Source organism: Fusarium odoratissimum (genome assembly GCF_000260195.1).
Source record: "Fusarium odoratissimum NRRL 54006 unplaced genomic scaffold supercont1.61, whole genome shotgun sequence".
In the NCBI taxonomy this organism is placed as follows: Eukaryota; Fungi; Ascomycota; class Sordariomycetes; order Hypocreales; family Nectriaceae; genus Fusarium; species Fusarium odoratissimum.
In genome coordinates, this window is record NW_022158738.1 from 16,935 (window position 1) to 43,182 (window position 26,248).

The window sequence follows — 26,248 nt, forward strand, 5'->3', positions numbered from 1 at the left end:
TTATGTTTAACAGAGTAGGTCGTTGTTTCTTTCTGCTTTTTTATTGTTCTACTGGAGGGTCTGAAGGGCTTACTGAAGCACGTTGTCACGGTGGAAGAGGCAGTGGAGAGAACAATCATACAACAGATCAAAATCTCCTATGCTAGGAAGTAATGGAAAAGCCACGCCTCGCTCGGGTTTATCTTCTACTACTTTAGAAGCCATCGTAATCCCTCCAACATATGTTTCTCGCAGGCCAAGGCATGATCGAGGTGAGGAGCCTTGAGCCAAAAGGTATGCGGCCAGCCCACCTCCACTTGGACTTTAACATCGATACCTGCTTCCCTTAGAATCATGGCATAGCATAGTCCATCCGAGTATAGGGTGTCGTTTGAAGTGAGCTGAATCCAAGTACGAGGGTGTCCCTGGAGCTCATCTTCTGAAACCTCAAGAGGGAGTTTCTCAAGACCATCCCTAGGTGTGTTTCGGTGTAGATATCCGCCCAATGATGTGATGAACGTTTGAAACACGCTTGTGTGATATGGACGTAACTTTTCAGGTACAAATTCCTCGCCACTGGCTCTGTCTGCTGTGACTGGACACCTCAGTAGAAGTCCATGAATGGAACCTGGAGGAGCTGCTTGCGCCACTGCAGATGCCATCTGTCCACCACTCGAGCTTCCGACAACAATAGTTTTCATCTTTGGATTGTGGAATTTTCGAAATCCATCCAAGCTGTCAGAACGACACACGGTAGCTGGATTCTGAGGCAATAGGCGATATCCCACCGAGTAAAGTCGAATCCTGGCAATGCCTGACTTGACAATATGTCTGCATGATAGTTCTTCGCTATCTGCCTCGCCAACCCTCAGACCACCGCCGTGGTAAAATATAACGATAATCTCCGGCTCCTCAGCTTCGGTACCTGTAAGGTCTAGTTGAAGGACAGGGATTGGGTGCCCATCCACAGAAGAGGGAATAGTGAACTCTTTCTTAGTAACTCCTTGGGAGAGCTCATGATCTCGGGTTCCAGGCGCCGTAACTTGAGCATATAAGTCGCGGCATTCCTGAGCATAAATCGGTTGCCGTTCTTCTACACTATTGAATACTCTAGGAGGGCCTTTCTTCTTGACCTCTTCTTCATGTGCCAGCCAGGCAGCGTCTAATTGCGGTGCCGTCTTAAAGACATAGCTTTCGAGTTCCGGATCCGGAAACACCATGATAGCTGTTGATCTTGTATTTTGATAAAGTCGGTGATTCGAGAAGTTTTCGCAAATAGTGACCATACGTTACGAGGGATATATAGCGTATCGTGTAAGTCGGGGGTATTCAGGCTAAAGGCCGACACGTGACCCTGATATTGCTGTAGGACTCCCAGCAAAGATACTGCATGAGACCAGAGCTAGGTCTGAGGATTTAGAGCCTTGCAGTTTTGATCAATAACATTCTTTGAGTGGAGGGCCCTCAGATTGGAATAGCCGAACTTCGGTTTAAACAAGGAAGATAGAGTTCAACGGCTAAAAAGCTAACCTATAACAAACCCATATAAAGCTCAATCTTCACAATTCGACTCCTGGAATTCGAATATCAACAAATATTCCAGATAGTTTATTGCCTTTCATGTAGTCCGACACAGGACTTGGACTTGAGTTTCAGGTTGTCTTCGGATATAGGGTATGGAAAGAGATGTGTAATGATGCAGATGAGTGAAACGTTGCCGGACAGAATGAACTTGATCGGATAGGGTGTGCTTTTACAGTTGGATTACGGTTCACTTTAAGTACATCAAGAAATAGCCCTGTGCATTGGGTATATCGGAATTCGGCCTATGCCTCCCTCGTATTGTTCAACCTCCTGAAAAGACTGTCTTCATACCCGATAGGTGTTGGGCCACACATCGACGAAGGAGTGAAGATTCATTCCAAAATTAGTCCTCAAACAGCAGCTGAAGGTGGCGAGAACAAAGACCAAGGATGCTCGGTTTGAATTGGGCAATTAAGAGACATAAATTTGAGAAGTCTAAGGTTAGTCTGGGAACTGAGAACCTGAACACTATGCTTCACATCGAACCGCATTCTCAATATCCCAATAAGAATTCATTATGAAGCACAGAGGAAAAATTGTAGCGGATTGGGTATGAGACAAGCCGGGTTCTCCCTCGGGATCTCGTATCTACAATGCTAGAGTACACAACGCGAAGCCGGAAAAGGTATATCGCGATTCGTTTAAACCACAGCCAAGTCGCCAAACTTCTCCTGCAGTGGGTGTTAGTGCTGTCATCTCCTCCGTCATCCGGACAACATACCTTGTATCCTGGCACCATCCATCGGCCCTTGGAAACGAGCTGAGCAGTCTTCTCGTCGATAGACTTCTCGGCAGCGGCAACCTCGTCCTATAACTTGTGAGAATCGACCCAATGGTCTCAGTTTCGGTGGTACGTACGACAGTGAGTTCCTCGAATGGTCGGGCCTCCTCAATGTTCTTGAGAGTAGCGGCAAGATCCTTGAGCTCAAGGTCAACGGCCTCCTTGGTAGCCTCGGCGTTCTTGACAGCCTCGGCCTCAAAAGCGTCGATGGCCTTCAGTTGTCGGCTAACATCGTAGGTGACAGGCTTGAAGGCGCTGAATCGCTTCTCGATCTCATCGATGATAGCCTGGTTCTTGAGGACGGATCGGTACTGGGAGAAATCGACGGTGGTGGGCTGCTCCTGGAGCTGCTGAACCTTGCGGCGGACGTCCTCGTTACGCTTCTTGAAGGCCTGCAGGGAGGCAACGGTCTGGCCACGGAGACCGAGGGAGCTGGTGACCTTGGTCCAGTCAAGCTTGAGAGCTGCGCTTCGCTGTCGGAGAAGGGGAAAATTAGCTCAAGGCATCCTAGGACGTAGAGGCGCACGATCGGGACCGGGGAGAAATTTCGACAACACCTGCGATCAGTCACACGCGCCAATTGATGAATTGAACTTACAGTCGCCATTTTGAGGAAGGTTACGATGTCGAGAGAGCGGAGAGGATAATCTTGATTGACTGTTGATGACTTTGCCGAAGTTCAGGGAACTACCGGGCACTAGGAAGTCACGTGATTCTACTCAAATATCCGGCGGGCGGCGTTTTCGGACCCCTCATTGACGTCGGCTCAGGATGAGTGAGGACAACTGGAAGAGAGGAAACTGAAGCTCAAAAGCTGATCATTGGCGAGAGAATACTGAGTGATGAAGTTCAAGATGCCAAAAAATGCTACAGTTTGGATTATGGTAACTAAATGTAGACAGCAATTAGCAATTGCTGGAATAAGTAGTCATGAGATACATCGCTCATAAAACGAAGATCAAGATAGTCACAATTGGTCCATGAATATAATATCACGCATGATCAAAATATCAACAGCATTCTTTGACGGATTTTTGGGTGTTATTCCCCTTCAATTGTTTCCGTTATTTGGCATCAACTCCATTCCGCAGGGTACAGTTCGCCAAGAACTAATACAAGAGCCCAATGTTCGTCCCATGTACATGCTTTTTCGGATGATCGTCCAGCAGAAGCTCATGCTTAGATACTTAGAGCCATGATGGAATTGACGATATCGTTGTCGTTCTCCTTCAACGCCTTGACGGCCTTGTTGCGGCTGACGTTGGCCTGGGTCATGACAAGCTCAATATCCTTATCCTCGAGTCCGGAAGCGTCGACCTCCTCGTCGTCATCCTCCTCCTCCTCCTCCTCCTCCTCCTTGTCCTTCTTCTCCTCGGCGGTCTCGGCAGCCTTGCTGGGCTCACCGTGGTTGTGGCCAGAGTGGTCCTCAGCGTTGGCGGAGGCGAGCTGAGCAGCAGCAGCTTGTTGAGCAGCGGCGTTCACATCCTCAATCTTGGCCTCACCGAAAACACTGGCTTGAGGTCAGAGGCAGATCCATCATTTTACAACAATGCAACTTACATGTAGGTGTTGCTGTTGGGAGACTTGTAGACCTCGGGGTTGTTGATGACGAAGAGGATCTGTAGCACTTCGGTTAGCACCAATACCTCATTTTACCCCTCCAATCTCTTTGCAAAATCCATCGGCACTCACGTTCTTGGGTCGGCGGAGAGTGACACGGGTGATGCCAGGGATACGGGTGAGGTGCAGCTTCTCGAGGGCCTTGCGAGCCTTCTTCTCGTTGCGGTTGTGGATCACAGTAGAACCAGCGGGGAGCTGGCCCTCGCCGACCTCCTCGACCTCGGAGTCGTCGCTGGAGTCATCCTCGTGCTCCTGGACGGTGGTCTTCTTGGGCTCCTCATCGGGAAGTTCTTCAACGCGGGGGTTCGACATTTTGGCGACTTGAGTGCGGGCACAGATGTTAGTAAATCTCAGGTAAACAATTTGTGGCAGCAAAATCTTCCCGAGACCGCAAAAAATCGATAGCAAAATAACACAATGAACGTAACGACGGCTTCGCACTTACTTGTTTTGCTGATCCCAGTTACGTCTGTTTGCTGGCCTGATCTCTCACGTCGTCGTTTTGTGATGGGGTCCTCGCACAGCGATAATTCTAGGGCTTGGTGGGAGGTGGGAACTAAGTCGCATTAGGTAATCAGATTTTGTGTCACTACGTCTCCCCCTCCAGAATCCGGATGTCCAAGAAAGTGACGACGGGTGGAGGGAAATCTATGGACAATTTGGGCAATAATTAAGGTTGATTATGGGGATACAAAGTGATTGAGTGTAAAGACATGCATGCATACACAGACAGCGGAGTTTTGGGGTATTCATTTCATTTTTATTTCGGCTACAGTTCACAATGAATCCATGTTCTTTTTTTGATGCTCCTTATGCTTTGAATTCAGTTGATCTCAGAATTTCCGTATTGACGCCGTTCATCATGATGATGAAGTGTGACATACAGCCTTCCAGAACGGAGCAAAAGTGAATCCAGCAGCCTCTATACCGCCGTGATGTGTTTCCTGCCCAGTTCCGTGCCACTTGATCTAAACCCGACTTTCAAGCACCTCCGTGACTCCAGCTTAATGACCCATTTATGCGGAGGCCTTGACCTTGGCCAGAGCCTTGCGCTCCTCGAATCGTCGCTGCTTCTTGAGTCGGAGAACCTGGAAGCGCTCGAAGTCGGTGAGACCCTTCCTCCGCTCCATCTGATCCCGCTTCTTAGCCCAGTTGGTCTGCTCCCACTTGGAGTCGATCTCGGACTTCTCCCAGAGCTTTCGGACGACACCAGTTCGGGAACCGCGGTTCAAGCCCTCGACGATAAGAGAGGAGAGGAGGACCTTGCTGAGGGGAACGGCTTGTCGGGGAACAGCGAGGCTAGCGTTCGCGGAAGGACCGTCGACGAGAATCTGTGACGGGGTCAATATCGCGTGTTTCGGCAGACTAATCTGATCTGAAGCAGGAGAAACCTACTCGCTTGTGGTCGATGATCTCGACGATCGTGGCCAGGCGGCCGGCGAAGGGGTGGTCGCCGTTGATAACAACGACACGGCCAACCTCAACGAGGCGCCAGTTCGAACCCTCAATGACTGCGTCGCCCATTGTGACGGTGATCTAATTAACGGTCGATTAGTCGAAATGTTTCAAGAGTCGCGCGCGCAGTGATTGATTGTTCGAATGCAACTGCGATCGTAGGAGTCGAGGTTCATACCAGTTGTCGATTATGCTGTCCCGTTAGTTGGTTGTTTGCTGGAGCCGCGGACCTTGAAATCGCTAAGGACTTTTTGATCGTGGGCAGAAAAAGATCCTGTGCGTGCCTGCCCTAACTTTCGGTCTAATCCTTCCGGACTAACCTTTCGCCGTCCGGCAAAGCGAGCCCAGCACCCGGCAACGGAGCACGGGCCAGTCGACGAGAACTTCAAAAGAAAATTTCTGGTAGATGTCAAGTCTTTTACAGCCAACAAATCTCTTCCTCTTTATGATCGAAGAGGCACGCGACATTTTTGAGTGCATCAAGGTAAGGATCCAGCACTTTTCCCTTTTCCCCTTCTTCTCTCTCTCGCACAAGGATGAGGTAATTTGCGATTGATTCTGCTTGATGGCTCTCTTTCGCCGGAGTGGCTAAATCGGGCGGATAGCTGATATTCAATTTCTTACATATTCTGAAAGCACATTTTGTCTTACATTCAGTCTTGCATGACCTGCCATTTTACAAAGACTAACTCAAGACTATAGTGATACACTTCATCTCTCTTTGGTCGCAAGTTTCAATTTGCCTGTGGCGGCGAGTCAGGCTCGCAGTAGGCTGACATATTTAATGTCCATAGTTGAAATTAATAATCATTCTATAAACATTCAGAAGCCATACCGTTCGTTTCGTTTTATTCATGTGATATGCTGTACAACCCCTAACTCAATGTTTGATGACGATCGAAATGGAACATAAATGCAGATAGTATGACACCAAATGTGCCGGGGGCGTTAGACTGAGCTATCGTTGAGACAGACTTATGCTTCAACAAGACCCCTAGACTTCCTCACATTCACATATACAATGCAGAGTCGCGTTTCGGCTTTCAATTCAATCATTAATTCATCCTTTCCGAATCATTTGCCTGCAATGAAACGGCCGTGATCTAGAGTATTGCTACAATTAAGCCTTGCCCTTGCGCTTCAACTCCTCTTCCTCTTCAGCCTGGAGTTGAGCATCGACCTTTGCGCCCTTGGAAGGTTCGTTGCCGTGAGCGCGAGCCTTGTTGTTCCTGTTAGTTTTTGGCACCAAAACAGAGCCAGATCTCGATTGGACTTACGGGTAGAGTGGGATCCTTCTTCAATTGGGCGGTCTCGAGATCGTCTTCAGTCTCGGATCGCTTCTGTTTTGCATCAGTATATAGTGGATAACCTCTTGCGGCGGCTCAACTAACCTCCTCAGCAGCCAGGCGGTTGGCGATGGATCGCTCATCCTCTGCAATTTTGTTAGAACACTTTCTCATATTTGGTCCATGGAATACGTACTGGAGTCAAGGTTGTTGTGAGAGTTCTCCTTGCCCTCGTTGTAGGGGTCCTCAACGTTGCGCTCCGACTCAGGAGCGTTTCTCTGATCGCCAGCCTCGTAGACACCACGGTTACCAACGTTGGAGTAGCCAGACATGATGGATGTGTAGAAGTTGTGTTTTTAGTGGCTGAAAAGGAAGAATTCTGTGAAGAGATGAGATGTATGTTGTATGAGAAAAAGTTCAATCGATCTCGAGACCCTTTTGTAGTTCCTCTTCGACGATGAATCAGTGCCATGGTCGTACATCTTCTCCACAACCTGACTTCATAGAATACGTCATTATAAAAGAACGTCCTTGCTCATCACAACAAAACGCATCAGATCGCAACACATACGTCATAAGTAAAAAGAAAAAGATTTTAGCTCTTCCTTAGGGTTTCTGCAACATATGCTTGTTACAGTCGATCTTCTAGCGTAAGCGGTTGATATCAGCTTGGCGAGGCGGCTGCCTATGATCCTTGACACCAGGCCACGTGAGAGACTCAACAACATCTCATGAATTCTCAATAAGAGAGATATTCCATTTTGTATATATGGAAGCAGTGGAAACCCAACATTCCAATTATTCTTTCTCACGTCAAGGCTTGCTACCTATGACACCCTACGTAAGTTTGAAACTGGAGCAAACAAGATGTATTAGCCAAGCCTCATCCGATCATTACACTTGATTTCTTAGAAACTTTATAGGCAATCTGCTTGTAACATTTCGTGATCGCTGAGTTTACAAAACACAAAACCACGACTGATAGTCGAGGTATCTACTGAGATGTGGACCTTGACGTGAACTTTCACACTGACTTTAACACCACCACTATCCAGGACAAAGTGACTGGTTGAATTAATGAAACTTTGACCTCTCAGAGGATTAATATTCAACTTTTGATAAAGTTATAAGTTATCACCAAAAGGTTTATATTTTGTACCCCCTTTGAGCTTACTTCTCCGAAGTAAGTTGCCATTCAGACTCGATGAAAGGAATAAAAGAAAATATGGTTAGAGACCAACGATGAAGTTATAGCGAATCCAATAATCGAGACCTGAGATTTGGAATGAATAGTACAATATTTCTGATGTCGTATCTACAAGTGATCCCAAAAGGCCTTAGATTTAAGGCGAATAGCATTAAAACACACATGTCCCAAGGACATTCCGTCTCTATCATATATGTCTTGTCATCCATGAGGAGGCGGAAGATAGCGGGTGTCGTGGTGGGGTCTATGCACGGGCCCTGCAGACCCGAGCCATTAAGTCATCTTCGGCGTGACAAGCTTCATGGAGCTATGCCGAATCGGAGCTCCGACATCAACCTCCATGAACAATCGTGAACTCTCTACAATTGTCTTCTCAACATAAACTTTTGAGAAACAGTCTGGGAAAATGTTTCGCTTCGTAAGTTACGAGGCCAAGATTAGATATGCGTAATTGCTAACAAGCAAATAGCATAAGACACTCGATATCGTGACAGTCTTCCACAAGGCCAGCTCTCCGGCATCCGTCAGAGTCGCCAACCTTTTGAAGCAGGTCTCTGCCAATGCCACTTCTGGCGCTACTCTTGACCAAGCGAGTGACCACTCTGCCCAGACGGCACCTATTCGAGACCAGTTTGAGCTCAACATCACCGAAGATCCTCCTACAGACGACCAGGTGAAGACAATTCTGGAATATGTTGGAAGCAACGGGATCCCCAACGTGATCAAGGGCGCAAACAACGAGAAGGAGGCTCTCAGGAAGTTCAAGGAAAGCAAAGAGAACTTCATTCGACCAGTGGTACGTTGCCTCTTTAATCTCATGATGGAAACATACTGACTAATATACGTATAGGTTGTGGATTGGAATAATGGCAAGGCCATTGCGGGCGACAACGAGTCTGAGATCCTCAAGCTTCTGAAAGCACAGAAGTAACGTCTCTAAAACTGTCAACGAACTATCGCATAACCCCTCTCTGTATATACTATGTCAATGATTGACACCATCTGACGATCAGCCATATTAGCATGCTGTATTAGTGACCCATCATGAACCGACGATAGTAGGTTGACAAACGCTCGATTTTCTTTTCGAAATGCCACAAGACATTCCCTTCTGTACGATTGCCAGTCGACCCACAACAAGGCCCGTTGTGAACAATACCAAAGTTTGGCGTCCAAATTTACCAGACGTGAACTGTATGCCACCAAAGGGCACTGGCATTAGCCTCGTCTGATCGAATGGAATTGTTCCTGAACTAAGCAAGAAACGAGTTCTCCGACAGATATTTCACAATCTACCTATACCAGAGTGGCCGTTTGTGTGGAGCGAGAATCAGCAAGCACCCGCGTTGAGCTGCAAGACGCTTGGGCGACTGCATTGTTGACACGTTGAGTACCTTGAGCAAAATTAATCTTGCTATTATCTATATAACTGCCGGCAAGCCCAAGGTTAATTGTGACCAAAGTCTATTACGCTCCATTGTAGGCGAGCTGGCAATCAGGCTGGGAGCCGTTCAGGATGGTTTCCTTACCTTTGTTTGACTTTGACAGTTTGCACTCCTCGAGTCACAAGCAAGCACTGCAAAGGCATAACTGTTGGTGAATGGATACTTGCAAGCGAGAGAATCTCATCACCAGTCCAGGTCTGCACCAACTGTGCCAGTACGTGCCAGTGCGTGCCAGTTACTAACGTTGCCAGTGCCAGTCACTTAATGTTTAATCGGTGACAGTGTCAGCGGCAGTAAGGGCCAAGGTAGAACAATCGTTGCCCGGTCTTCGATTTTCCTTTTGTTTTTATTTTCTCCCTTGATCCTTTTCTCTACTTTCTCTTCTTTCTCCTTAACCCTCACTCCCGCTCATCTCGAGAACACCGACAACTCTCCCCTACTCTTTCCTCGCGGCGCATCATCGCGCGGTGAGCATCGACTTAAGGAAAGAACTACCTTCTTTCTGAAATTCATCTCCTTCATTTTATACCTGAATCTGAACCATAAATTGCCCTTCTCTTACGCTCGGGCGCTTCACTTCTCAAGGTAAGCCTCAAGCACCCCTACTTAGGCATCCTGTGATTTATCGAGACGAGGTGATTGCTTCTATCTCCTGACCCCCAAGAGTCTTCTAAATTGGCATGAAAGTTTTCGCCTCGTTTTCAAAATGAAGCGCGCCTTATTCTCATCATGTGCTAACCGACCGTTACACAGAGCATCATGGCTCAACCTCAACCCGCTTCGGCGGGTGACTTCTCCATGTCCAACGGGCCATCGCCGCCGCCTCAAGCAAATTTGGACCCAGGCCGGACTTATGCCAGAGACCAACCGCCTAACTTGCGCGAAGCCTTCACCAGCTTCTACCCCAATGGCCTACCCAACTTCTACAAAATGCTACAGACACCTGGTCCCGAGGGCGTCGTTCAAACGTACGTCGAAGACTACCTCCCTGTGGGATTCTACAACAACCCTCCAGTCGACGCCAGAGCCGTCTTCTCTACCTCTAATGGATCGAACCCTTTTCGTTTCATGGAGCATCTATTGCCCCAGCGCCGCGTTCACCTTTGGTCCTCAGACGAAGTTCAATCTGCTTGCAACTCACTCCGCAAGCTCTACTGGGAGGTCATAAAAGACATGCCGCATCCCTACTGCTGGGATAGTTTGTGGGATTATTTTGACGCCCAAGACATTTACAATTACGGAGCTTTGAACCTATGGAATGTGGTTAGTCAACTGTTTCTCGAGAACCAGTCCATCGCCCTCGACGTCTATAATGCTTTCTCCATCGAAGTTGGCCAATGGGTTGACCGCTGGCTGTATGACGACGAAAACCGTGACAAACTCATCAAGAGCAATGAAACTGGTCTTTCTATCAATGGTGTCATCGGTTGGGAAGCTATGAAAGGCCTTCCGGATGATGCAATCCATCTTATCGCAAGTGCCCTTGAGCATCGACGATCTCTGTTACTATCACCCGAGAAACTGAGGCCAGGTGCAATGAAGCCTAATCACTTCAAGGAGTTTTATGAAAAGGGGCACCTCGAAAACTGGTTAGGTATGTAAAGTTTGCTTTCAGAATTAGGTTCTATCGTTATGCTGACACCTTCATAGCTGGCCAACGTGTCCTCGGACCTTCGGGTCTGTCTACGAGACCAACAGAATGGCAGCCTCACCATTCCTCCCCGGCTTCAGAGAAAGTCACTCACCCACTCATGGTGCTTGATGGCAAACACTACTTTAGACGGCCTGAATGCCGTATGCCCAGTGCTGTAGAAGCGCTCCACCAATCCGCATCAGCAGCAGGGCCTGCCGCCCACGGCAACAGCGAGACAACTCCGATCGAACAAAAGCAGGCCAACGACACTACCGCTTACTGTGGTCTCCGGGTAAAAACTCAGGCCAGAAGTAAATCTACAGAGCCTTCCCCTTCAGTCCGAACACCATCCCCCCACACTAATGGTAAGGAAAATGATGAGGAGGCCGCTTCTTCTTCCAACGGACACCACGAACAGGAGGAGCAGGAGGACTTTGATGCAATGACCCCCACAAGAGTCAAACGACATGGCACCAAAAACCCCCGGGCCACACGAGGAGCTCGAAAATCCACAGTGACAACATCATTGCCAGGCTCAGCAGTTATGGGTAACTCAAGTCTTGCTAGTCCTACAAAAGATGTTGCAAATGCCAAACAGGGTACAAACCACAGGCCTCCGACCGATAGTCAGAAGGCTGATTAGCAACTAGCCCAGGCTACTTCGAGTCGTTCAAAGGACCAAATCACTGGAAACATCATCAGAGGCGCAGAGTTGCGGTTGAGCACCAATGACAGACCCAAGAACAGCCAGCGACCAAACCGAGCTTTTGATGAGCCAGTGGCTCACGATCAGAAAGAAATGAAGTATCCTGGGACCATGAGTACATTCAATCAGATGCAAAGACCTGATGTAGGCTTTCAAAACATCGCGATGAATACTGAGCTCCCTGAAGATATGAGACTTTCTGGGCAAATCGCGATGCAGACCCCTCCCGGGGCACCTTTTTACTCACCAGGAACCTTTAACCCTGCCACTCAAGGAAACTATTCTTTACCTCCCCAACAGAACTTTCCCATGCAGAATGGATTTGACCATGGATTTCCACAAGTTCAGCAGTCACAGCCGCCCCAGAGGGGTCCATTGACTGGTCGTGGTAGAAATATCAGCAACTCTTCCCGCAACGATCGTTTTGATTCGAATGATGGCCGATGGTCCCACCAAAACCATGAGAATAGCAACGGTGGGAATGCTGGATTGAGTCGTGGAGGTTTCCATCGCGGAGGGGGTCGTAAAAATCGCCGCGGTGGTTACAACCAGCGAAACGCAACTGCGCCTGTCGCGCAACCTCATACTGGCCCTGATTTCAACCAGAAGAGGCGCGAGGGGACACCATGGAAGGATTCATGGCGTCGGGATCCAGTTACTTGCCAGAACGTTCAGGATGGTTTGACGATCAAAGACTATGTACCTTGCTCTTGCCCGATCTGCGATTCTCGTGACCGCTCTGTATACATCATTGTCCAAGGTTATCAAGGAATTACTGGGCCAGACATACTCGCACGGCTCAAGTTTGGCCTGGCTGAGAGATATGGACATGTGGACGAAGTGTTCCCGATCGCCTCGAAAGAACCAGGACGTTATATTGCCCGGTAAGTCACGACTCGTTATACATTCATGTTGAAATCAATGACCAACTAATAAGAATTAGGTTTGTAAAATCCTCGTCAGTTGGTGAAGCACTGACTATTGGCGGCGGCAACATGCCTGAGCAAGGCATATCTGTTACATTCTCCCCTGCTTTGCGATCAAAATGGACACTCTCGCAGCAAGCACCCACTCGGCCAGTTCCAGGTCGAGTTTCTGGTCAGAACTCTGCCGCTGTGCTATTCTCTCCTTATCCTTTCGGCCTATCGATGCCAGGCAATGCGCCAATTACTGCCGCAGTTCCTCACATGGTGCCAAGCATCATTCATCCGGCTGTAGTCAACCCTGGGCAAGCACATAACAGCCATTTCTTGCAACCCAACGGAGGGCAACGTTCTGTGTCTGGGTTCTTACAGTCTCCAGCCACTGGTATTCCATCTACAATTGTGCAGTCCGAACCCGGCATACAAGCACTCCTCCCTGGACAGCCAACTCTTGCTCCAAGGCAAATTGTCCCTCCTCCCATCCAGCAGGCGCAGGAAAACACATCCTCTCCTGAGATACTGCAGACTAAACCTCCGTCTGAAGAAGCTTTGGATGAAATCCATCACCCTGATCAAGATGACCCAGGTAGCCCGCGAAGTGACGGAAGCAAGTATACTGGGGTCAAAGCTCGTGTTTCCTTGCCTAGCACCCCCTCGAAAGCTTCCCTTGCCTCCCAAGGAACCCCAATGAAGCCGAATGAAACAGCAGAAGGACTTGCGAGTATTGATACGACAACACATCATCAGAATGAGATGCCCATGAAGGCGCTTGAAAGCCGGGCAGAAACAAAGATGATATCTGGTCATCAAGCTAAACTACTGTCTGAACCCACTGTCAGCAAGAACAGTCACAGTCGTGCGCCAAGCGTCTTTTCTGAGAATGAGATCAAAGAGAGACAACGAGCATGGGCTAAAATTCCTATGCCTCTGACTCTCCGTGGGCCTCGCTTGGCTACTCCAATGAAACCCATCAGCATCGCCATCGAGCATGGCAGCAACTCCGGGGTTGGAAAGAGCGACAATCGCGAACCTAATGCTACTAAGCTGGGGGTGCCAATCTCAGGACAGAATGTAACCTCTACTCCAAGCACCAGCGATGTTTACGAGCCATCTACGTTCGAGAACCCCGAGTCTAGGTTTCCGTTGCCGCAGGCACCAAAAAGCTCTTCTGCTGCTCACTCCACCAGGTCAACAAGAGAAGATGCCACAGAATCGCAGGGAACCACCCTGGATGAAGCACAGCCATCTGAAATGCCTACAACCTCTCCCATGACCGAAAATGTCACATACAAGGTTGAACAATCATTTGAGCAAGAACATACTTCAGACACGCTACCAAGAGGCAAAGGAAAGAATGCGAAGAAGGCCAAGAAAAAAAAAGCGAAGAACATGGCATCCACGAACAACGAATCCAATCACGCCTTTCAACAAAATCAGCCATCCTCTTCTCAATCCAGCTACATGGCACCTCAGCACATGCATAGTAGTAGTGGACGGTTGGGGTCTAATACACACTATGGAGGTCATATCGGAAGTCAGGAATCGGGTTCATCTTCGCCTATCAAGCGACACCACGATGACCCTGAGCAGCCTTCTGTATCTGGGTCTGCTAAACGAAGTAAGAAGCATGGGAATAAGAACGAAATTACTCAGCACCGGCACCAGCACCAGTCTCAGCCTCAACCCCTACCTTCATTTGACGAATCAGATTCCCCTGATGAGGACGAACGCGGCCGTCGGGGATTCAGAATGGGTAGAGGAGGTTCACTTCGCTTTGGCAAGCAACGTCGACCTCGTCCTATGATTCCTAGCTCAATGCTTGCAGGAGAACAATTCGATGCTCAAGCGCCACCTCCTTCATCCGATTTTGCTTTCCAATGCCAGAGCCTTCCCGAATCTGATGACTCGCTGAACTTGCGTGATCATGGAAATGGCGCAAGGAGCCGCCTCAATCCCGAGGCCCGAGAGTTTGTATCTCCATCGAGAACGGCGTCTCTCAATAAAGGACCAGTTGCCAATCTTAGCGGTGGTGAAGCACCAAGCAGTGGCACAGTGAATGAATTAGCTTTCAAACATGACCAAACAGATGAACCGATCCGAGAGGTCCCCAAGACTGGGCACGATGATGCATGCGTGACACCTCTTCAGAATGAAAAAGCCCCATCCGCTGTAACTAGCCAGACCCCTCAACGTCGTCGAGCCATCTCAGAAGCGGTCCAAAAAGGAACTCCTAGAAAGGAAAAGGGGCCTGCTCATCAAGGAGAGGGAAAGAAGTCTCCGGCAAAAAGTTCGAAACGAGGCAAAGGCAAGGAGAGGGCAGTGACGGTGAGTGCCAGGGCCGACAAGGCTGAGGCAAAGGTCGAGAAAGCTCAAGAGATGCCTCAAACTCCAGAGAATCAAGGGGGAAAAGTCAAGAAGCCTGGCCTGATCAACGATGACTGGCCCTCACTTCCAGCCTCTCGGGAACGGGCACAGTCCAAGCCACAGACACCCTTGATTTGGGGTGGAAAGACAAAATCTACCCAAGATGACGGTGGACTCGGACAAGGATCTCCTGTCACGAAGAACTAGACTGTGACGTGACTGAGACATAGCAGGAAGAACAGGGAGGACTGAGCAGACATGAATCGAGAAATGGTCAGTGAATTTATTTCGGCCGGTACTGTTCGCTCTACTTGACATCAAGTCAGTAGAAGAGGAAGAAAAGAAAAAGGTGAATAGGGGACAGGGTAGTGGATTTCATGGGCTTGCATTGGGCATGGACAAGTTGGATTGTCCATTAAAATAGTTTGCGATATCTGGTCTGTTGTTGGGCACGTCATCACGGTATCGGGTCAGGGGAGTATAAAAAAGTGCGATTTCAGCAAGGTGTAATATAGTACCGTGAGTACAGAGCTATGGTTTGTTATGTTTTTTGATAATGGTGAGGTGCTGCTACATTAATATTCGAAGCCCGGAAGCTTATATGTATCTCGGTATGATATTGGGGAACAATATGACCCCAATAGCGAGCGACGAGGCCATGAAGCAGCTACGAGGAGGTCGATATTCAAGACGATGGATGGGCTTCGTAGTAGTACAATGCTCTCTTGTCGCATGCTGATTTGACCCTATGTACATTTCATCGTCGTAATGCCCGAGCTCGAGGTCTCTCCCTTTGACTTCTCTTTCTTTTCGCAGATATTAACCAAGCGATGATCATGTTTCTATTGATCAGCCTTGACCAAGCCAGTGACGGTCTCCTCAATCTCCTTGTCGGATAGACCCTCGAGGATCTGTGACTTCTCAACGCCTCGGTCTGTTTTAATCATGTCAGTACTGCCGTGATTTCGATGATATCGCTCTAGTATGTCCGAGGAGCTCCAGTGATATGGAATACGAACCATATCGGGCAAAGACCTTGGGCTGGGTGCCAGCGGCCTCTCGGATCAGGATGGGAATGTTGGGGTTGTTGCGCTTCATGGTAGGGTACGATCGGGTGATGAATGATCTGTATTGGCGCGAGAAACAATCAGTCCAATGATTCCTCAAGCTCCACCGTCCTTGTGCAATGTCCTTCGCTCGCTCGTGTCCTCCAATGCGCCCAATTGGGCCAGTATCATGTCGTTTGTTGTTGTCGTTGTCGTTCGGGAGTATATGGTTCAAACGTACCGAAGAGCCGCGCTCTGCTCCGAAGTCTGGCAGAAGAGGAATCGCACCTCGCGGAGAGACTTTGTGAAACCGTACTTTGCCGACATTATGAAGCGAATTGACGTGGTTGAGTCGTTGGAAGAGAACCTATCGACGGAATCAGGTCGACCTTGAAGTGCTCAGTAATTGCTAGCTTGTGGTTGGCAAGGATCCTTAGGTTCCTCAATGAGGCTCGGGCGGAATAAACTGAAAGGCGGTACAAGGGTACGTATAATTTGCATAAAAGAGCCAACGGCGGAATAGTGTGCGTGCATAATTCAGTTATGCACAGCCTCCGGTGCCGCTGACAGCTTTTCCTCCCCCACGTAGTTCGCAGTCAGCCCCGGACGCACGATATCTCCGGTTTCCGGGCGCCGTGCAGTGATGGATTTAGTGGATGGTGCGCTAAATCCACAGACCACAGCAGTAGAGTTGGGCTATCTCGGGGCGGCAGTGACCGACCACCCTTGCCCCAACGTCTCAAAGCTTCTTTCGCCGACGTTGAACCTCATCTTTTTGACCACAACCTCTCTCTGTCTCTGTCTGTTGAACCATCTCCCCTCCACCAAGAGATCGACGTGTAAGTTGCTATTGACTGTCTGGTCACGGATTCAATTGTGTCATTTAGACTTTTTTATGGGGTCGCCGAATGTCTCGATTTGCGCGCGAACTATCTTGACTAACTTTTGATTCCTGATATTGCATCTCATATTAATATTGATATTGGTACTGACAATCACATAGCAACTATGGCCTCCTCCGCAAACACCATCTTCCGCGCCTCGCGCCCCCTCTTCCGTCAGGCTACCCTCGCCGCGCCCGCTCGACAGGCTTTCCGTCAGCAAGCATTCCGACAGAACTTCTACCAGGGCAACGGTCGTCGATGGCAGAGCACTGATGGCGCCCAGCAGCAGCAGCAGAGCTGGTTCAAGCGCATGATGGAGAGCGAGGTTGGCTTCAAGACTGTGCATTTCTGGTGAGGACAAGTCTAGAACAAGCGATCGTTGACACAGAATGCTAATATGCGTGGTTGTAGGGCTCCTGTCATGAAGGTTCGTTGACTATATTATCCCGCGATATCTACACTACGAATGCAAATACTCTCGAAACTCAATTTTACCACGTCGGAAACCCGATATAATCACAATTACTGACTTTGTTCGTCATCTACAGTGGGCTCTTGTCCTTGCCGGTATCTCCGACTTCGCTCGTCCCGCCGAGAAGCTCTCTTTCACTCAGAACCTCGCTCTGACCTGCACCGGTATCATCTGGACTCGATGGTGCCTCATCATCAAGCCCAAGAACTACCTGTACGCATACAACCCGCTAAATCATACAAACTCAAGCTAATAGCTGTATCTTAGCCTTGCCGCTGTCAACTTCTTCCTCGGAATGGTCGGCCTCGTCCAGATCACCCGAATTCTTAGCTACGAGTCAGCAAAGAAGAAGAGCCTGGAGGGTGTCGTTGAGGACATTAAGGCTGACGCCAAGAAGACCATCCAGGAGGCCAAGCCTTAAATGCAATCAAGCATGGGCAAGTTAGACAATTGTCGAAAGGGGTGGCCTTTACTCGACATATCTCACGATTTGCAATGCCACTGTCGATTACTCCTTACAGAGGGACTGGTTTCGAAAGGAGTGGGCCGCAAATGGACGCTTTTATTGCTTGAAAAGGAGGGTATTGCAAAGCCATTCCAGAGTCAGGGGAGCTCAGGAAAAGGTTATCACTTTTTACATGGTAGATTACCACACATATAGTCAGCATGTAAAACTGAGGATGGGTTGGGTTCAACAAATAAACATGTACAAGACATGGCTTGCATCTCGTAATTTGTGTGAATATCAACGATATAGTGGTTATAGAGGTAGGTATATCATACCAGCTATGCAACAGCCAGTGACTTCCATTGTCATTATAATCCAAATCCACTATAGATATCTCTCTAAATTGTTCTTTAGGTATCATTCATGATGGCATTCATAACACGGGCAACTTCTTACACACCACCTATGAACGCCCTGCCACAAATATTTCCCTTCGCCATAGATAGCCCCATTTCTTCTAAAACGGCCCATCAATTTGATTGTTCATCTCATGATCTCAAGTCATTCATATTTCAAGATCTTGTACCCACGCCGGGTGGGTAGTCTCCAGAGATGCTCATCATCGTAACCATTATCAATCGTTCGCTTCCTCTCATTTCTCCGTGTGTCCGTCGTTCAAAAGCATCTCCAAAACGATCTGTCGACCTGGGAGCTCCGGATGGGCCATGGCAATCTTGACGGTGCCCTTTGACCCTTCGCTACCCGCGCTTGTCGACTGCATATATCCGTTACTGTGTGACTGCGGATTCAATGTGCTTCGGCCAGTCGGTCCACGGACGCCGAGATCTAGCACGCGCACGTCCCGACCGGCGATAATTTGGCGCAATCGTCCGTTCTCCGCGTTGCGCACCTCAACATAGTCCTCGTTGAAGAGGAGTAGATACTGTCCATACATGGTCGCACCACGGGCCTTCTTCTGTTTGCCCGTGTACTCCATGATCAGGGTGCGGCTGACATCACCGTGTTTGTCCACGTATACGGCGCAGTCCTCATATGTCACGATGAATTCGTTCTCGTTCAGCCTGAACATGCCGAGCGGCTTCTGATCTCGGATGCGGCTGGCAATGTTGGCAATTGCAGGTGCTTTAAGGTCGGGAATAGACATAGGCTGCTTCTTATCCAGGGTGAGCATCTCGACTCCCTTCGCTGTCGCCACTGCAATATATGTTTGGAACAGACTGAGGGAATAGCACTCAGTTGGGAAGAAGAATTCGTCAAAGTCGCGGAATGTCTCCGCGCATCCTCCTCCGCCAGTCTTTCGTCCACCAAAGAGTCGAGACTTCTTCTCCGTAGATTTCTGGAAGATAGGTTCGAGAACCTTGAATGATGTGTGCAGACCTTCTTTTCGTTTATAGAACAGGAGCATCCTATCCTTCATCTTGGCTGTGGCGAAGTAGGTTACATCCTTGGCAAGTCTCTGTGGTGCCCGTCGAGGGTTATCGTTGAGAGGGGCCGAAAAGTCAGATACTGGAGCGATCACATCTAGAGGATATGAAATGAGGTTCTTGTCGGCAATGAGCACACAGACAGAGAATTCCTCAAGGACAGCAATTTGAGTGACGCGAGTTGCTTGGACCGTCTGTGGTGAAAATGTTAGCTATATCAGATTGAAGAATAGGGGGTCACATACCCTCTGCCATCCGCGAGGATTTGATGGCTCCGAGATATAAACTCCGTAATCAGTTCCAATTGCAATGACAGACTTGCCAAAGGCAGTGAAGCTGGTAGCGCAGTTGACCTGAGCACGGCACACGGGGGCGACGCCCTGAGCCGGTCCCAGCACGCTCTCCAACTCGTGAATTGCCCGGTCAAGAGGAGTGCCCTTGACTGCAACACTCGGGAACCTTGCGTACATGGAGGCGGTGTCGTAGTGGAAAGCTGCATCCGCGAGAACCCGCAGCCTGAATGGCTCAGCATTTTGAGAGAAGAGTGCCTTGGCGTGCCTTGTCTTGGTTTCGATAATCATGTTACACCAGTCGGCACGGTCCTTGGCTGACGATGCATACAGAGTATAAACCTCGTGACCAAGATGCTTGACCTTGAATGGGTACAGGATCTTTCCTTCAGTGTCGTTCGAGCCGGTTGGTGTAAGACCAGAGCCAATAGACGAGTTTGTCGCTGCGTGCTCCAGACCAGGTCTACCAGTGTTGCTACTGACCTTGTTAAGTTGAGTGCTGGAGGCGGCCGCTGCCGTAGTTCTTCCCAATGGTGCAGTGATACCCTTTTGCTTCTGAACTGGTTCGTCGTTGATGCTCTCAGGAAACAGGAGAGGCATGGGGATGGGCTACACTTTGTTAGATGTGGTTTCGTAAGCTGTGCAGTAAATTTCACGTACCTCCTTGGAAACATCATACTTCTTGTCCTTGCCCTCCTTAGGAGTCACCGTCTTCGCCAGGATCATGTAGTGGTCGAATAGCAAAGCATGTGTGTCAACCCATCTAACTCCCTTTGATCCCATTCTTTGTAGGTCACCTTGGAAGATCAACTCACGGCCAAGATGGTCGAGATTCAAAACAGAATGGAAACCTGGCCGCAGCACGAGCATTCTGTTCAGCTCCATCATTTGGACTCTCTTGTTTTGTTCCTCGACCTTGGTATCAGACTCGAGAGTGACTTGTCGGATTTCCGCGATGGCCTTGGCCAAGTTCGTCTTTTCCTCGCTGTCGGTTGGCATCTTTTTCTCGACACTGTCGAGTAGAAGGGAGTAACGCTGAAGGCGCTGAATAGGCGCGATCAAGTAATGTGTCCAATCTTGCTTCGAAGAGACCTTTTGCTTCTGCATGTCGTCCAAGAATCGCTTGAAGAGAATATTGCGATCGGCCTCCCTTCGAACCTGATAGACTGCGTTGGGGTAAGCCGAAGCATACTCGATATATACTGATTTGGCCTTGCGAATCCATTCTCGAAACAAATCACTGAAGCCAATGATCCAAGGACCCTGCTCTTGTTGTCGATACTTGAGCTGCGACAAAAGATGGTCCTTGTTGATTGCCTGGACCTGGTCAAGCTTTCCAAACACCGTATGCAAAAACTTGTCTCGTTTCTCGGGCTTCAGAATAGGGGGTTGCATGGCCCGAAGCTGATCCCTGTAATACCTGCGGAAGATATCCAACTGCTTGATGTAGTTTTCCTCGCCAGTAACAATTTCGTGTAAAATGTTCTGACGCTCGACCTCCTTCTTGGGCTTTGATTCCCAGTCGGCCTTGGTAAGACCATAAAAGACGTGCCACTCGTCTGCAGGTTGAGAGTCCTGGGCGAGCTCCTCCAAGTCAACCTTCTTGAGAGTACGAGTACAATGATGAGAGTAGCACCGGCCACCAATCTCTTCGTCGTGGACCTTGGGAGCATAGCATCCAGAGCCGGTCAATTGCCACAAAACTCCAGAGATGCGGCCGTTTCCAAATTTGACCCATTCTTCATCAGGCACAAGCACACCTCGTTCTAGCATCAAGGATACTACATGTGTACTAAGAACTTCGGCATCTGCCACATTCATCATGGGGATCTTGCCAGTGAAGAGGTTGATCAAAGCCTCCTCGATCGTCTTGGTCCTTAGATCCATCTCGCCTTCTCCCATCTCACGAATCCAAGTTTCAAGACCGCTGAGCGCCCATGGCTCAGTGCATCTGCGGAAATCAGACGCATTAAGCTTGGAAGGAATGAACTTCTTCTTTCGACCGCTTGGTAGTGTGATTCCATCGAAGGCCGCTATCGAGCCAGCAGGAGTCTCGTATTCTGGGAAAGATTGGTTCGATGGCGCTTGCTGATGGCCGTGCCTAGCGAGCTTCCTTCTTTCCTCGGCAGCATCAGTCCTAGATCGAGCAGGTGTTTGCACCTGAGGTGTATGGCTATGACCAGCCAAAGAGATGGATCGTTCGGGTTGCAGGTTGTAAGCTTGATTGCCCGTATAGTAAGCTTCAGGGTTATCCGGCGCACCGAATCGCGAATCGGTACTACGCGAGTATGCGTGTTGGTATTGCTGTCGGTTATTGGTCTGAACTGAGAGCATCGAGCTGCTATCAGATCCCGGCCCTGGGATAGCTGGGAGGGGTCGATTTGATAGTCCCGGGTGGTAGAACAGATCTTGCAGTTCATCCTTACTAGGGGACTCTGTTCCACTCTGTCGAGACCGCAGTGATACTCGTTCATCCTCCTCGTCGAAGCTTAGCCGATGTTGTGTTGGGGGCTGCAAGCCTCCTGTACCACCGTAGTCTATTTCTGCCGTCTTGAAAGCAGGCACACTTTCCCCTTGATCATATGCACGGTTGAAATAGCCTGGCGTGGGCAGGGGTCGACCAGTATCTTGGCCGGATGAGGCGGGTGGAGATCCAACATCCCCGCCGTATGTCAAAGTACCACCAAATCCACCTCCTAGCATTCCCAAGTCTACACCAGCAAAATCACTGTCGCTGCTGTGGCCTTGCTCTTCGGGGTGAGTATGTAACGTCTTCGTTGACAAAGAGTTGATAGGAGCGGGCTCTGGAGAGGGTTCTGGCATAGCAGGCATGTCTGTATATCCGAAGCCGGTACTGAAGCGCTGTTCATCAAGCTCAGCCTGCCGCATAGCCATCAGACCAGCCTCTCCATATGCGTCATCGTCTTCTTCTTCAGGCTCGTAAGCGGTCTGACCAGTTCGCGTCGATGTCGTTCGGCTGGCATTGTTAGGAATTGTAGTGGCACCTGAGTCAAAACGTTGCAATCGCTGGCCATGAAGATCGTCATCATAATGACCATTCTCAGGCTCAGGAAGGGGACGGTAGCCTTGTCCAGAACCGCCCAATTCTAGCTCCAACTCTTGCATAAGGTTGTCACTCGTAATGCGCTCATGTCCGGCACTCCAGGTGAGCTCATCGTCGACAGGACGACTTGGCAAAGGTGCATTCGTCGGGTGCCGTTGCAGTCCGGGTGATGCTGATCCAGGGTTCGCGGGTGATCCCATAGGCGAGGCCTGTGAATTTGAACGGGATCCTCTATTATAGAGTGAATTATGCTCATTCGGGGAGTAATATGGCCCGACTGGCATTTGCGTCGCGGTAGGATATGGAGGCTGCGAAGCACTCGAGAAAGATCCTCCCCCATTAGACAATTGACCTGGGTATTGGCTATAAGACTGGTCATATGCCGAGGTCTGTGCTGCGCCAGGCGAGGCATTGAGTGAGGGGCTCCGCAACGGCTGCTCAAACCCGGATGATAAAGCAGGAGAGGCCGCCGATTGCGGATAACTTCCTGTAGATTGATTGAAGCCAGGGGATGTTTGCGAGCCATATGACTGGCCATATGTATTGTATCCTTGGTAAGAAGCTTGTCGTTGTGGGACATTGGTGCTTGCATAAGCAGAAGGGTCGTAAGCCTGCGGTGTGTAGGAGCTGGCATTCGAAGCATAACGCGAGGGGGGCTGAGGCTGATGCTGGTTGCGGTATGGTAGAGCATTGGTGGATGTCGACCGCGAGAAGCCTGAAGTTTGCGCAAAACTTTGAGGATTGTATGAGTATGTCGGCGTGGGGGGTACATCTTGGTACTGGTGCTGGTAGCCCGACAGCGCGTTGTTCGTGGAACCGTAGCCTGGCCGGGCCGCCGCATTGTTGTTCATGAAGAGCTCATCCTCTCCAGAGCCGCCAAAGGCAGGAGATCGGTTGATGGGTGGTTGAATATAAGCAGCGTCGTCTCCGCCGTTGAAGCTAGCTCGGCGTCCAATATCGTCGTAGGATGAGTGCGGCTGTTGTTGCTGCTGCTGCTGTTGCTGGTACTCTTGGCCGCGGCCGGCAACCGGATACTGCACAGGTGGCACATGGCCATATCTTCGCTGGTCGTCGCCGCGAAAAGACATGGCGGCAGGTGACTGTTGTTGGAAGTAGTTGTGACGAGGGAATCGGGAATGGTCGTAAGAATAAATGTGAGTGCCGCTTGGGCTTGGCGGTTCGGGCGTCTACCTCGTATAGGACGGCGAGGGTTGATGAGCGTGGGCGGGTCGCATTGAGGGGTCGAGGACGTCGACGATGGATATAATAATGGATTGCGGGTGCTGAAGATGACGCTGTCGCCGACAGAGTAAGGCGCAAGGAAAAGAGCGACGGATTTGTTGTGCGCAAAAACAAATCGAGGCGGTCGGGTCGGGTTTCGAGTCGAATGAGCTCAGCGGAGAAAATGGATCTTGGGTCGGAGACGGATGTGGATGGACTGGACTGGCTTGACTGGATATGTGTGATGGGCGGACTCGAGAGCGGCGGGCGCGGAATTGGGATTGGATTGTCTGAGCGAGATAGAGAGAGGGAGAAGCGAAACTAAAGCGAAAGCCCCTCTTGCTCAGGCAGTGACAGGGCAGAACGGACAGCGTAGTCTGGTCTAGGCAAACAGGGTCCTGAGTCCTCCTCCTCCACTTGAGATATCTGTCTGTTTGTCGGGTCCTAAATTTGGGTCTGAGCTAGCTAAGGTAGAGAACAATACGTAGAGCCTCGCGTCCTGCGGTGTGAGACGGACGGACTGGGCGGTTTAGGTCTGTTGGGCTGGAGACTGGAGACTGTAGTCCAGAGATGACGAGAAGAACAATAATAAATCAGTCTCGTCCTCAGCTGTCAGAATTTGGTTGGTGCAAAGGCAGGGTTTAGCGAGTGACAGGGAAAGAATAATAAGACAAAGTGATTGACCCAAGAGAAGGGGACTGTATCCGACGGAGGAGAACAGAGCAGAGACGGGGTATGCAGGCGTAGGTAGGTGAGATTGGAATACCAAACTAAGGTAAACTAACGAGACGTCACTGAAGATCAATCAGGCTCCGAAGCTTCCCCATGTCATTACTATCCAACCATCCAACACATCCCAACCATTCATGGACTATCCTGGGGAACGCCTTGAGGTGATGTTACAGTATAAGCCACAATCAATGATACAAAAGTTAATCTATAGTCTCAACGGCCAAGAAGCTTACCTTATGCCTTGTTATACTGAATCGCAAATATTCAGTGCCTGGGTAACAAATACACTCCACAGTTAATTATCGCCTGGGGAACCCTGGGGATCTTTTGAGCTCGGTCTTTGGCCATTAAAAGTACCTTGTTACTCGAATTTACCCATGAGACTTGATGGTGCGACCACATCATAGATGGTCTAGGTCACGGGCTCGTGCTCAGGGTCATGACCTGGGGTTTTGGCGTTAGTGGCCGAGAATGTTTTACAACCTTGATAACTACCTACGGATAAAAAGTTACAAACGATATTGTTTGATTGCTGTGGTGCAAAACACAATATTTCAGAGCCATGATTGTATCGAGTTCCATCTCGAGTCAAATGTGGGGGTTCCGTACGGAGTAGACGTAAAGTTACTGGGCGGCCTCGCTGTCAGATTAGCGGGATCCAATACTTTCAACGCACTGTACGTCACGGATGGCGCAATAAGGATATTGTCTCCCGGCTCTTCGTATTTTATTTGACAAGTGGTAGCAACTCTCACCTCAGTACGAGAATACCATTGGTCAAGGAATGCGTATCTCAATTTGGGACCGATATCCGACATTCAATACGGTCAGTTGTGAGGCAGCCTAGTACTGCTTTGTTTGTACTCGCCCAAGGCCGTTGGAACTGAATCTTGGTATTAATTATGCCTTGTCTATTGTTAAGTTTGGCATCTACCCGAGAGTCTCTAATAAAAACAGCAACGGCTGATGAACCTTAATTCGATCAGGTAAACACATGTGAATGAATGCATGAATGAATGACTCTGCCCCGTGGTTATGACTCCCCCACCAATCGCAATAATCCAAGACATTGCTCCCATCAACAGAACGATAGGGCTGATTTATGGTGACATTCCTATGATGAATGTCCTACTCATCTGACTGCATGTGCTGGGTTTCGGCATGTCGACTCGACGTGTCACGGTCAGACCGAAGCATGTCAGCCGTCCGAAGCCACAGCCCTACAAGACAGCTCAAGTTGCTCTGGGCAGAACCTCTATCGCATTTTGTGTATTGTACCATGAGGACCCTGAAAATTGGGCTGCTACCTACCTCGGAAATCCAGATAATTACCCAACCGAGTCAACTTCATCTCGCTCAATCCACAGCACCCATGCTGAGTCTGCTTGGCATTCACTAACACAACTTCTCTCCACTTATAGAGAGCGTTTTGTTCAAGAAGACAGCCACGGCCAACAGCAATTGGGCACACCGTATAACGTCCGTCACCCAAAGACTGGCCACCCCCACAGACCGGCCACCCCGACCAAAACACCAAGAACCGGATATCATGATCAATTAACTAATTATCTCAACACCACATTTTTTATATTAAATAAAAATTTAGTCAGTGAATATTTAGATGAAACTGAGTACAAAGGTCCTCAAGTTTTAATTTCTTAAC

The 26,248-nt window shown here is 49.3% G+C and overlaps 11 protein-coding genes across 15 annotated transcripts; 4 read left to right on the forward strand and 7 right to left on the reverse strand.

The window, feature by feature from the left end:
- Positions 1-21: 21 nt before the first annotated feature.
- FOIG_15881 (uncharacterized protein) lies at positions 22-1,543 on the reverse strand. Its single transcript, XM_031217274.1, has 2 exons — positions 1,268-1,543; positions 22-1,212 (listed from the first exon to the last, which is right to left on the reverse strand). Exon 2 carries the CDS (start codon positions 1,197-1,199, stop codon positions 189-191), a length of 1,011 nt encoding a protein of 336 aa, XP_031052961.1. The 5' UTR covers positions 1,200-1,212; positions 1,268-1,543; the 3' UTR covers positions 22-188.
- Positions 1,544-1,737: 194 nt separating this feature from the next.
- Positions 1,738-3,096, reverse strand: FOIG_15882 (ATP synthase subunit D, mitochondrial). The gene is made up of 4 exons (XM_031217275.1): positions 2,943-3,096; positions 2,422-2,817; positions 2,285-2,371; positions 1,738-2,234 (listed from the first exon to the last, which is right to left on the reverse strand). Exons 1-4 carry the CDS (start codon positions 2,949-2,951, stop codon positions 2,205-2,207), a joined length of 522 nt encoding a protein of 173 aa, XP_031052962.1. The 5' UTR covers positions 2,952-3,096; the 3' UTR covers positions 1,738-2,204.
- Positions 3,097-3,211: 115 nt separating this feature from the next.
- Positions 3,212-4,608, reverse strand: FOIG_15883 (nascent polypeptide-associated complex subunit alpha). 2 transcript variants are annotated; one of them, XM_031217276.1, is made up of 4 exons: positions 4,410-4,608; positions 4,037-4,284; positions 3,905-3,963; positions 3,212-3,854 (listed from the first exon to the last, which is right to left on the reverse strand). In XM_031217276.1, the coding sequence occupies exons 2-4, from the start codon at positions 4,274-4,276 to the stop codon at positions 3,524-3,526; spliced, it is 630 nt and encodes a 209-aa protein (XP_031052963.1). In that variant the 5' UTR covers positions 4,277-4,284; positions 4,410-4,608; the 3' UTR covers positions 3,212-3,523. The 2 variants fall into 2 exon arrangements, with proteins under 2 accessions (XP_031052963.1, XP_031052964.1); XM_031217277.1 differs by lacking the exon at positions 4,410-4,608 and having other exon boundaries at positions 4,037-4,399.
- A 15-nt stretch (positions 4,609-4,623) lies between these two features.
- On the reverse strand, positions 4,624-5,690 carry FOIG_15884 (50S ribosomal protein L14e). Of its 2 annotated transcripts, XM_031217279.1 has the most exons (3): positions 5,598-5,690; positions 5,360-5,500; positions 4,624-5,295 (listed from the first exon to the last, which is right to left on the reverse strand). In XM_031217279.1, the coding sequence occupies exons 2-3, from the start codon at positions 5,486-5,488 to the stop codon at positions 4,981-4,983; spliced, it is 444 nt and encodes a 147-aa protein (XP_031052966.1). In that variant the 5' UTR covers positions 5,489-5,500; positions 5,598-5,690; the 3' UTR covers positions 4,624-4,980. The 2 variants fall into 2 exon arrangements, with proteins under 2 accessions (XP_031052966.1, XP_031052965.1); XM_031217278.1 differs by having other exon boundaries at positions 5,360-5,690.
- Positions 5,691-6,539: 849 nt separating this feature from the next.
- Positions 6,540-7,037, reverse strand: FOIG_15885 (uncharacterized protein; the record flags this gene model as incomplete). Its single annotated transcript, XM_031217280.1, has 4 exons — positions 6,540-6,638; positions 6,697-6,759; positions 6,811-6,851; positions 6,902-7,037. 4 exons carry the CDS (start codon positions 7,035-7,037, stop codon positions 6,540-6,542), a joined length of 339 nt encoding a protein of 112 aa, XP_031052967.1.
- Positions 7,038-8,206: 1,169 nt separating this feature from the next.
- Positions 8,207-9,514, forward strand: FOIG_15886 (uncharacterized protein). The gene is made up of 3 exons (XM_031217281.1): positions 8,207-8,330; positions 8,382-8,708; positions 8,763-9,514. The coding sequence occupies exons 1-3, from the start codon at positions 8,319-8,321 to the stop codon at positions 8,841-8,843; spliced, it is 420 nt and encodes a 139-aa protein (XP_031052968.1). The 5' UTR covers positions 8,207-8,318; the 3' UTR covers positions 8,844-9,514.
- Positions 9,515-9,578: 64 nt separating this feature from the next.
- On the forward strand, positions 9,579-10,977 carry FOIG_15887 (uncharacterized protein). The gene is made up of 2 exons (XM_031217282.1): positions 9,579-9,942; positions 10,111-10,977. Exon 2 carries the CDS (start codon positions 10,117-10,119, stop codon positions 10,957-10,959), a length of 843 nt encoding a protein of 280 aa, XP_031052969.1. The 5' UTR covers positions 9,579-9,942; positions 10,111-10,116; the 3' UTR covers positions 10,960-10,977.
- Positions 10,978-11,584: 607 nt separating this feature from the next.
- On the forward strand, positions 11,585-15,513 carry FOIG_15888 (uncharacterized protein). The gene is made up of 2 exons (XM_031217283.1): positions 11,585-12,580; positions 12,640-15,513. The coding sequence occupies exons 1-2, from the start codon at positions 11,790-11,792 to the stop codon at positions 15,188-15,190; spliced, it is 3,342 nt and encodes a 1,113-aa protein (XP_031052970.1). The 5' UTR covers positions 11,585-11,789; the 3' UTR covers positions 15,191-15,513.
- FOIG_15889 (NADH dehydrogenase (ubiquinone) 1 alpha subcomplex 2) lies at positions 15,472-16,547 on the reverse strand. 2 transcript variants are annotated; one of them, XM_031217284.1, is made up of 3 exons: positions 16,271-16,547; positions 16,003-16,109; positions 15,472-15,917 (listed from the first exon to the last, which is right to left on the reverse strand). In XM_031217284.1, the coding sequence occupies exons 1-3, from the start codon at positions 16,354-16,356 to the stop codon at positions 15,826-15,828; spliced, it is 285 nt and encodes a 94-aa protein (XP_031052971.1). In that variant the 5' UTR covers positions 16,357-16,547; the 3' UTR covers positions 15,472-15,825. The 2 variants fall into 2 exon arrangements, with proteins under 2 accessions (XP_031052971.1, XP_031052972.1); XM_031217285.1 differs by having other exon boundaries at positions 15,472-16,109; positions 16,271-16,471.
- A 125-nt stretch (positions 16,548-16,672) lies between these two features.
- Positions 16,673-18,154, forward strand: FOIG_15890 (uncharacterized protein; the record flags this gene model as incomplete). Its single annotated transcript, XM_031217286.1, has 5 exons — positions 16,673-16,868; positions 17,033-17,264; positions 17,325-17,340; positions 17,462-17,598; positions 17,653-18,154. The coding sequence occupies 5 exons, from the start codon at positions 16,673-16,675 to the stop codon at positions 17,804-17,806; spliced, it is 735 nt and encodes a 244-aa protein (XP_031052973.1). The 3' UTR covers positions 17,807-18,154.
- FOIG_15891 (uncharacterized protein) lies at positions 18,060-24,803 on the reverse strand. 2 transcript variants are annotated; one of them, XM_031217287.1, is made up of 3 exons: positions 20,229-24,803; positions 19,524-20,177; positions 18,060-19,472 (listed from the first exon to the last, which is right to left on the reverse strand). In XM_031217287.1, exons 1-3 carry the CDS (start codon positions 23,718-23,720, stop codon positions 18,486-18,488), a joined length of 5,133 nt encoding a protein of 1,710 aa, XP_031052974.1. In that variant the 5' UTR covers positions 23,721-24,803; the 3' UTR covers positions 18,060-18,485. The 2 variants fall into 2 exon arrangements, with proteins under 2 accessions (XP_031052974.1, XP_031052975.1); XM_031217288.1 differs by having other exon boundaries at positions 18,060-20,177.
- Between the last annotated feature and the right edge of the window lie 1,445 nt (positions 24,804-26,248).

Excerpts from the sequence above, each read along its gene's own strand:
- FOIG_15888 (XM_031217283.1), top strand. The coding sequence starts at position 11,790 with ATGAAGTATCCTGGGACCATGAGTACATTCAATCAGATGCAAAGACCT. Across the intron at positions 12,581-12,639 it reads CCAGGACGTTATATTGCCCG|GTTTGTAAAATCCTCGTCAG; the intron begins GTAAGTCACGAC and ends AATAAGAATTAG.
- FOIG_15887 (XM_031217282.1), top strand. The coding sequence starts at position 10,117 with ATGGCTCAACCTCAACCCGCTTCGGCGGGTGACTTCTCCATGTCCAAC.
- FOIG_15889 (XM_031217284.1), bottom strand. The coding sequence starts at position 16,356 with ATGTCGGCAAAGTACGGTTTCACAAAGTCTCTCCGCGAGGTGCGATTC. Across the intron at positions 16,110-16,270 it reads GAGCAGAGCGCGGCTCTTCG|ATCATTCATCACCCGATCGT; the intron begins GTACGTTTGAAC and ends GCGCCAATACAG. Across the intron at positions 15,918-16,002 it reads CAAGGTCTTTGCCCGATATG|ACCGAGGCGTTGAGAAGTCA; the intron begins GTTCGTATTCCA and ends TGATTAAAACAG.
- FOIG_15884 (XM_031217279.1), bottom strand. The coding sequence starts at position 5,488 with ATGGGCGACGCAGTCATTGAGGGTTCGAACTGGCGCCTCGTTGAGGTT. Across the intron at positions 5,296-5,359 it reads AGATCATCGACCACAAGCGA|ATTCTCGTCGACGGTCCTTC; the intron begins GTAGGTTTCTCC and ends ACCCCGTCACAG.
- FOIG_15886 (XM_031217281.1), top strand. Across the intron at positions 8,709-8,762 it reads AGAACTTCATTCGACCAGTG|GTTGTGGATTGGAATAATGG; the intron begins GTACGTTGCCTC and ends ATATACGTATAG.
- FOIG_15891 (XM_031217287.1), bottom strand. The coding sequence starts at position 23,720 with ATGTCTTTTCGCGGCGACGACCAGCGAAGATATGGCCATGTGCCACCT. Across the intron at positions 20,178-20,228 it reads AGTATGATGTTTCCAAGGAG|CCCATCCCCATGCCTCTCCT; the intron begins GTACGTGAAATT and ends AACAAAGTGTAG. Across the intron at positions 19,473-19,523 it reads ATCCTCGCGGATGGCAGAGG|ACGGTCCAAGCAACTCGCGT; the intron begins GTATGTGACCCC and ends TTTTCACCACAG.
- FOIG_15881 (XM_031217274.1), bottom strand. The coding sequence starts at position 1,199 with ATGGTGTTTCCGGATCCGGAACTCGAAAGCTATGTCTTTAAGACGGCA.
- FOIG_15882 (XM_031217275.1), bottom strand. Across the intron at positions 2,372-2,421 it reads CATTCGAGGAACTCACTGTC|GACGAGGTTGCCGCTGCCGA; the intron begins GTACGTACCACC and ends CACAAGTTATAG. Across the intron at positions 2,235-2,284 it reads GGATGGTGCCAGGATACAAG|GAGAAGTTTGGCGACTTGGC; the intron begins GTATGTTGTCCG and ends CACCCACTGCAG.
- FOIG_15883 (XM_031217276.1), bottom strand. The coding sequence starts at position 4,276 with ATGTCGAACCCCCGCGTTGAAGAACTTCCCGATGAGGAGCCCAAGAAG. Across the intron at positions 3,964-4,036 it reads CTCTCCGCCGACCCAAGAAC|ATCCTCTTCGTCATCAACAA; the intron begins GTGAGTGCCGAT and ends GAAGTGCTACAG. Across the intron at positions 3,855-3,904 it reads CCCAACAGCAACACCTACAT|TGTTTTCGGTGAGGCCAAGA; the intron begins GTAAGTTGCATT and ends ACCTCAAGCCAG.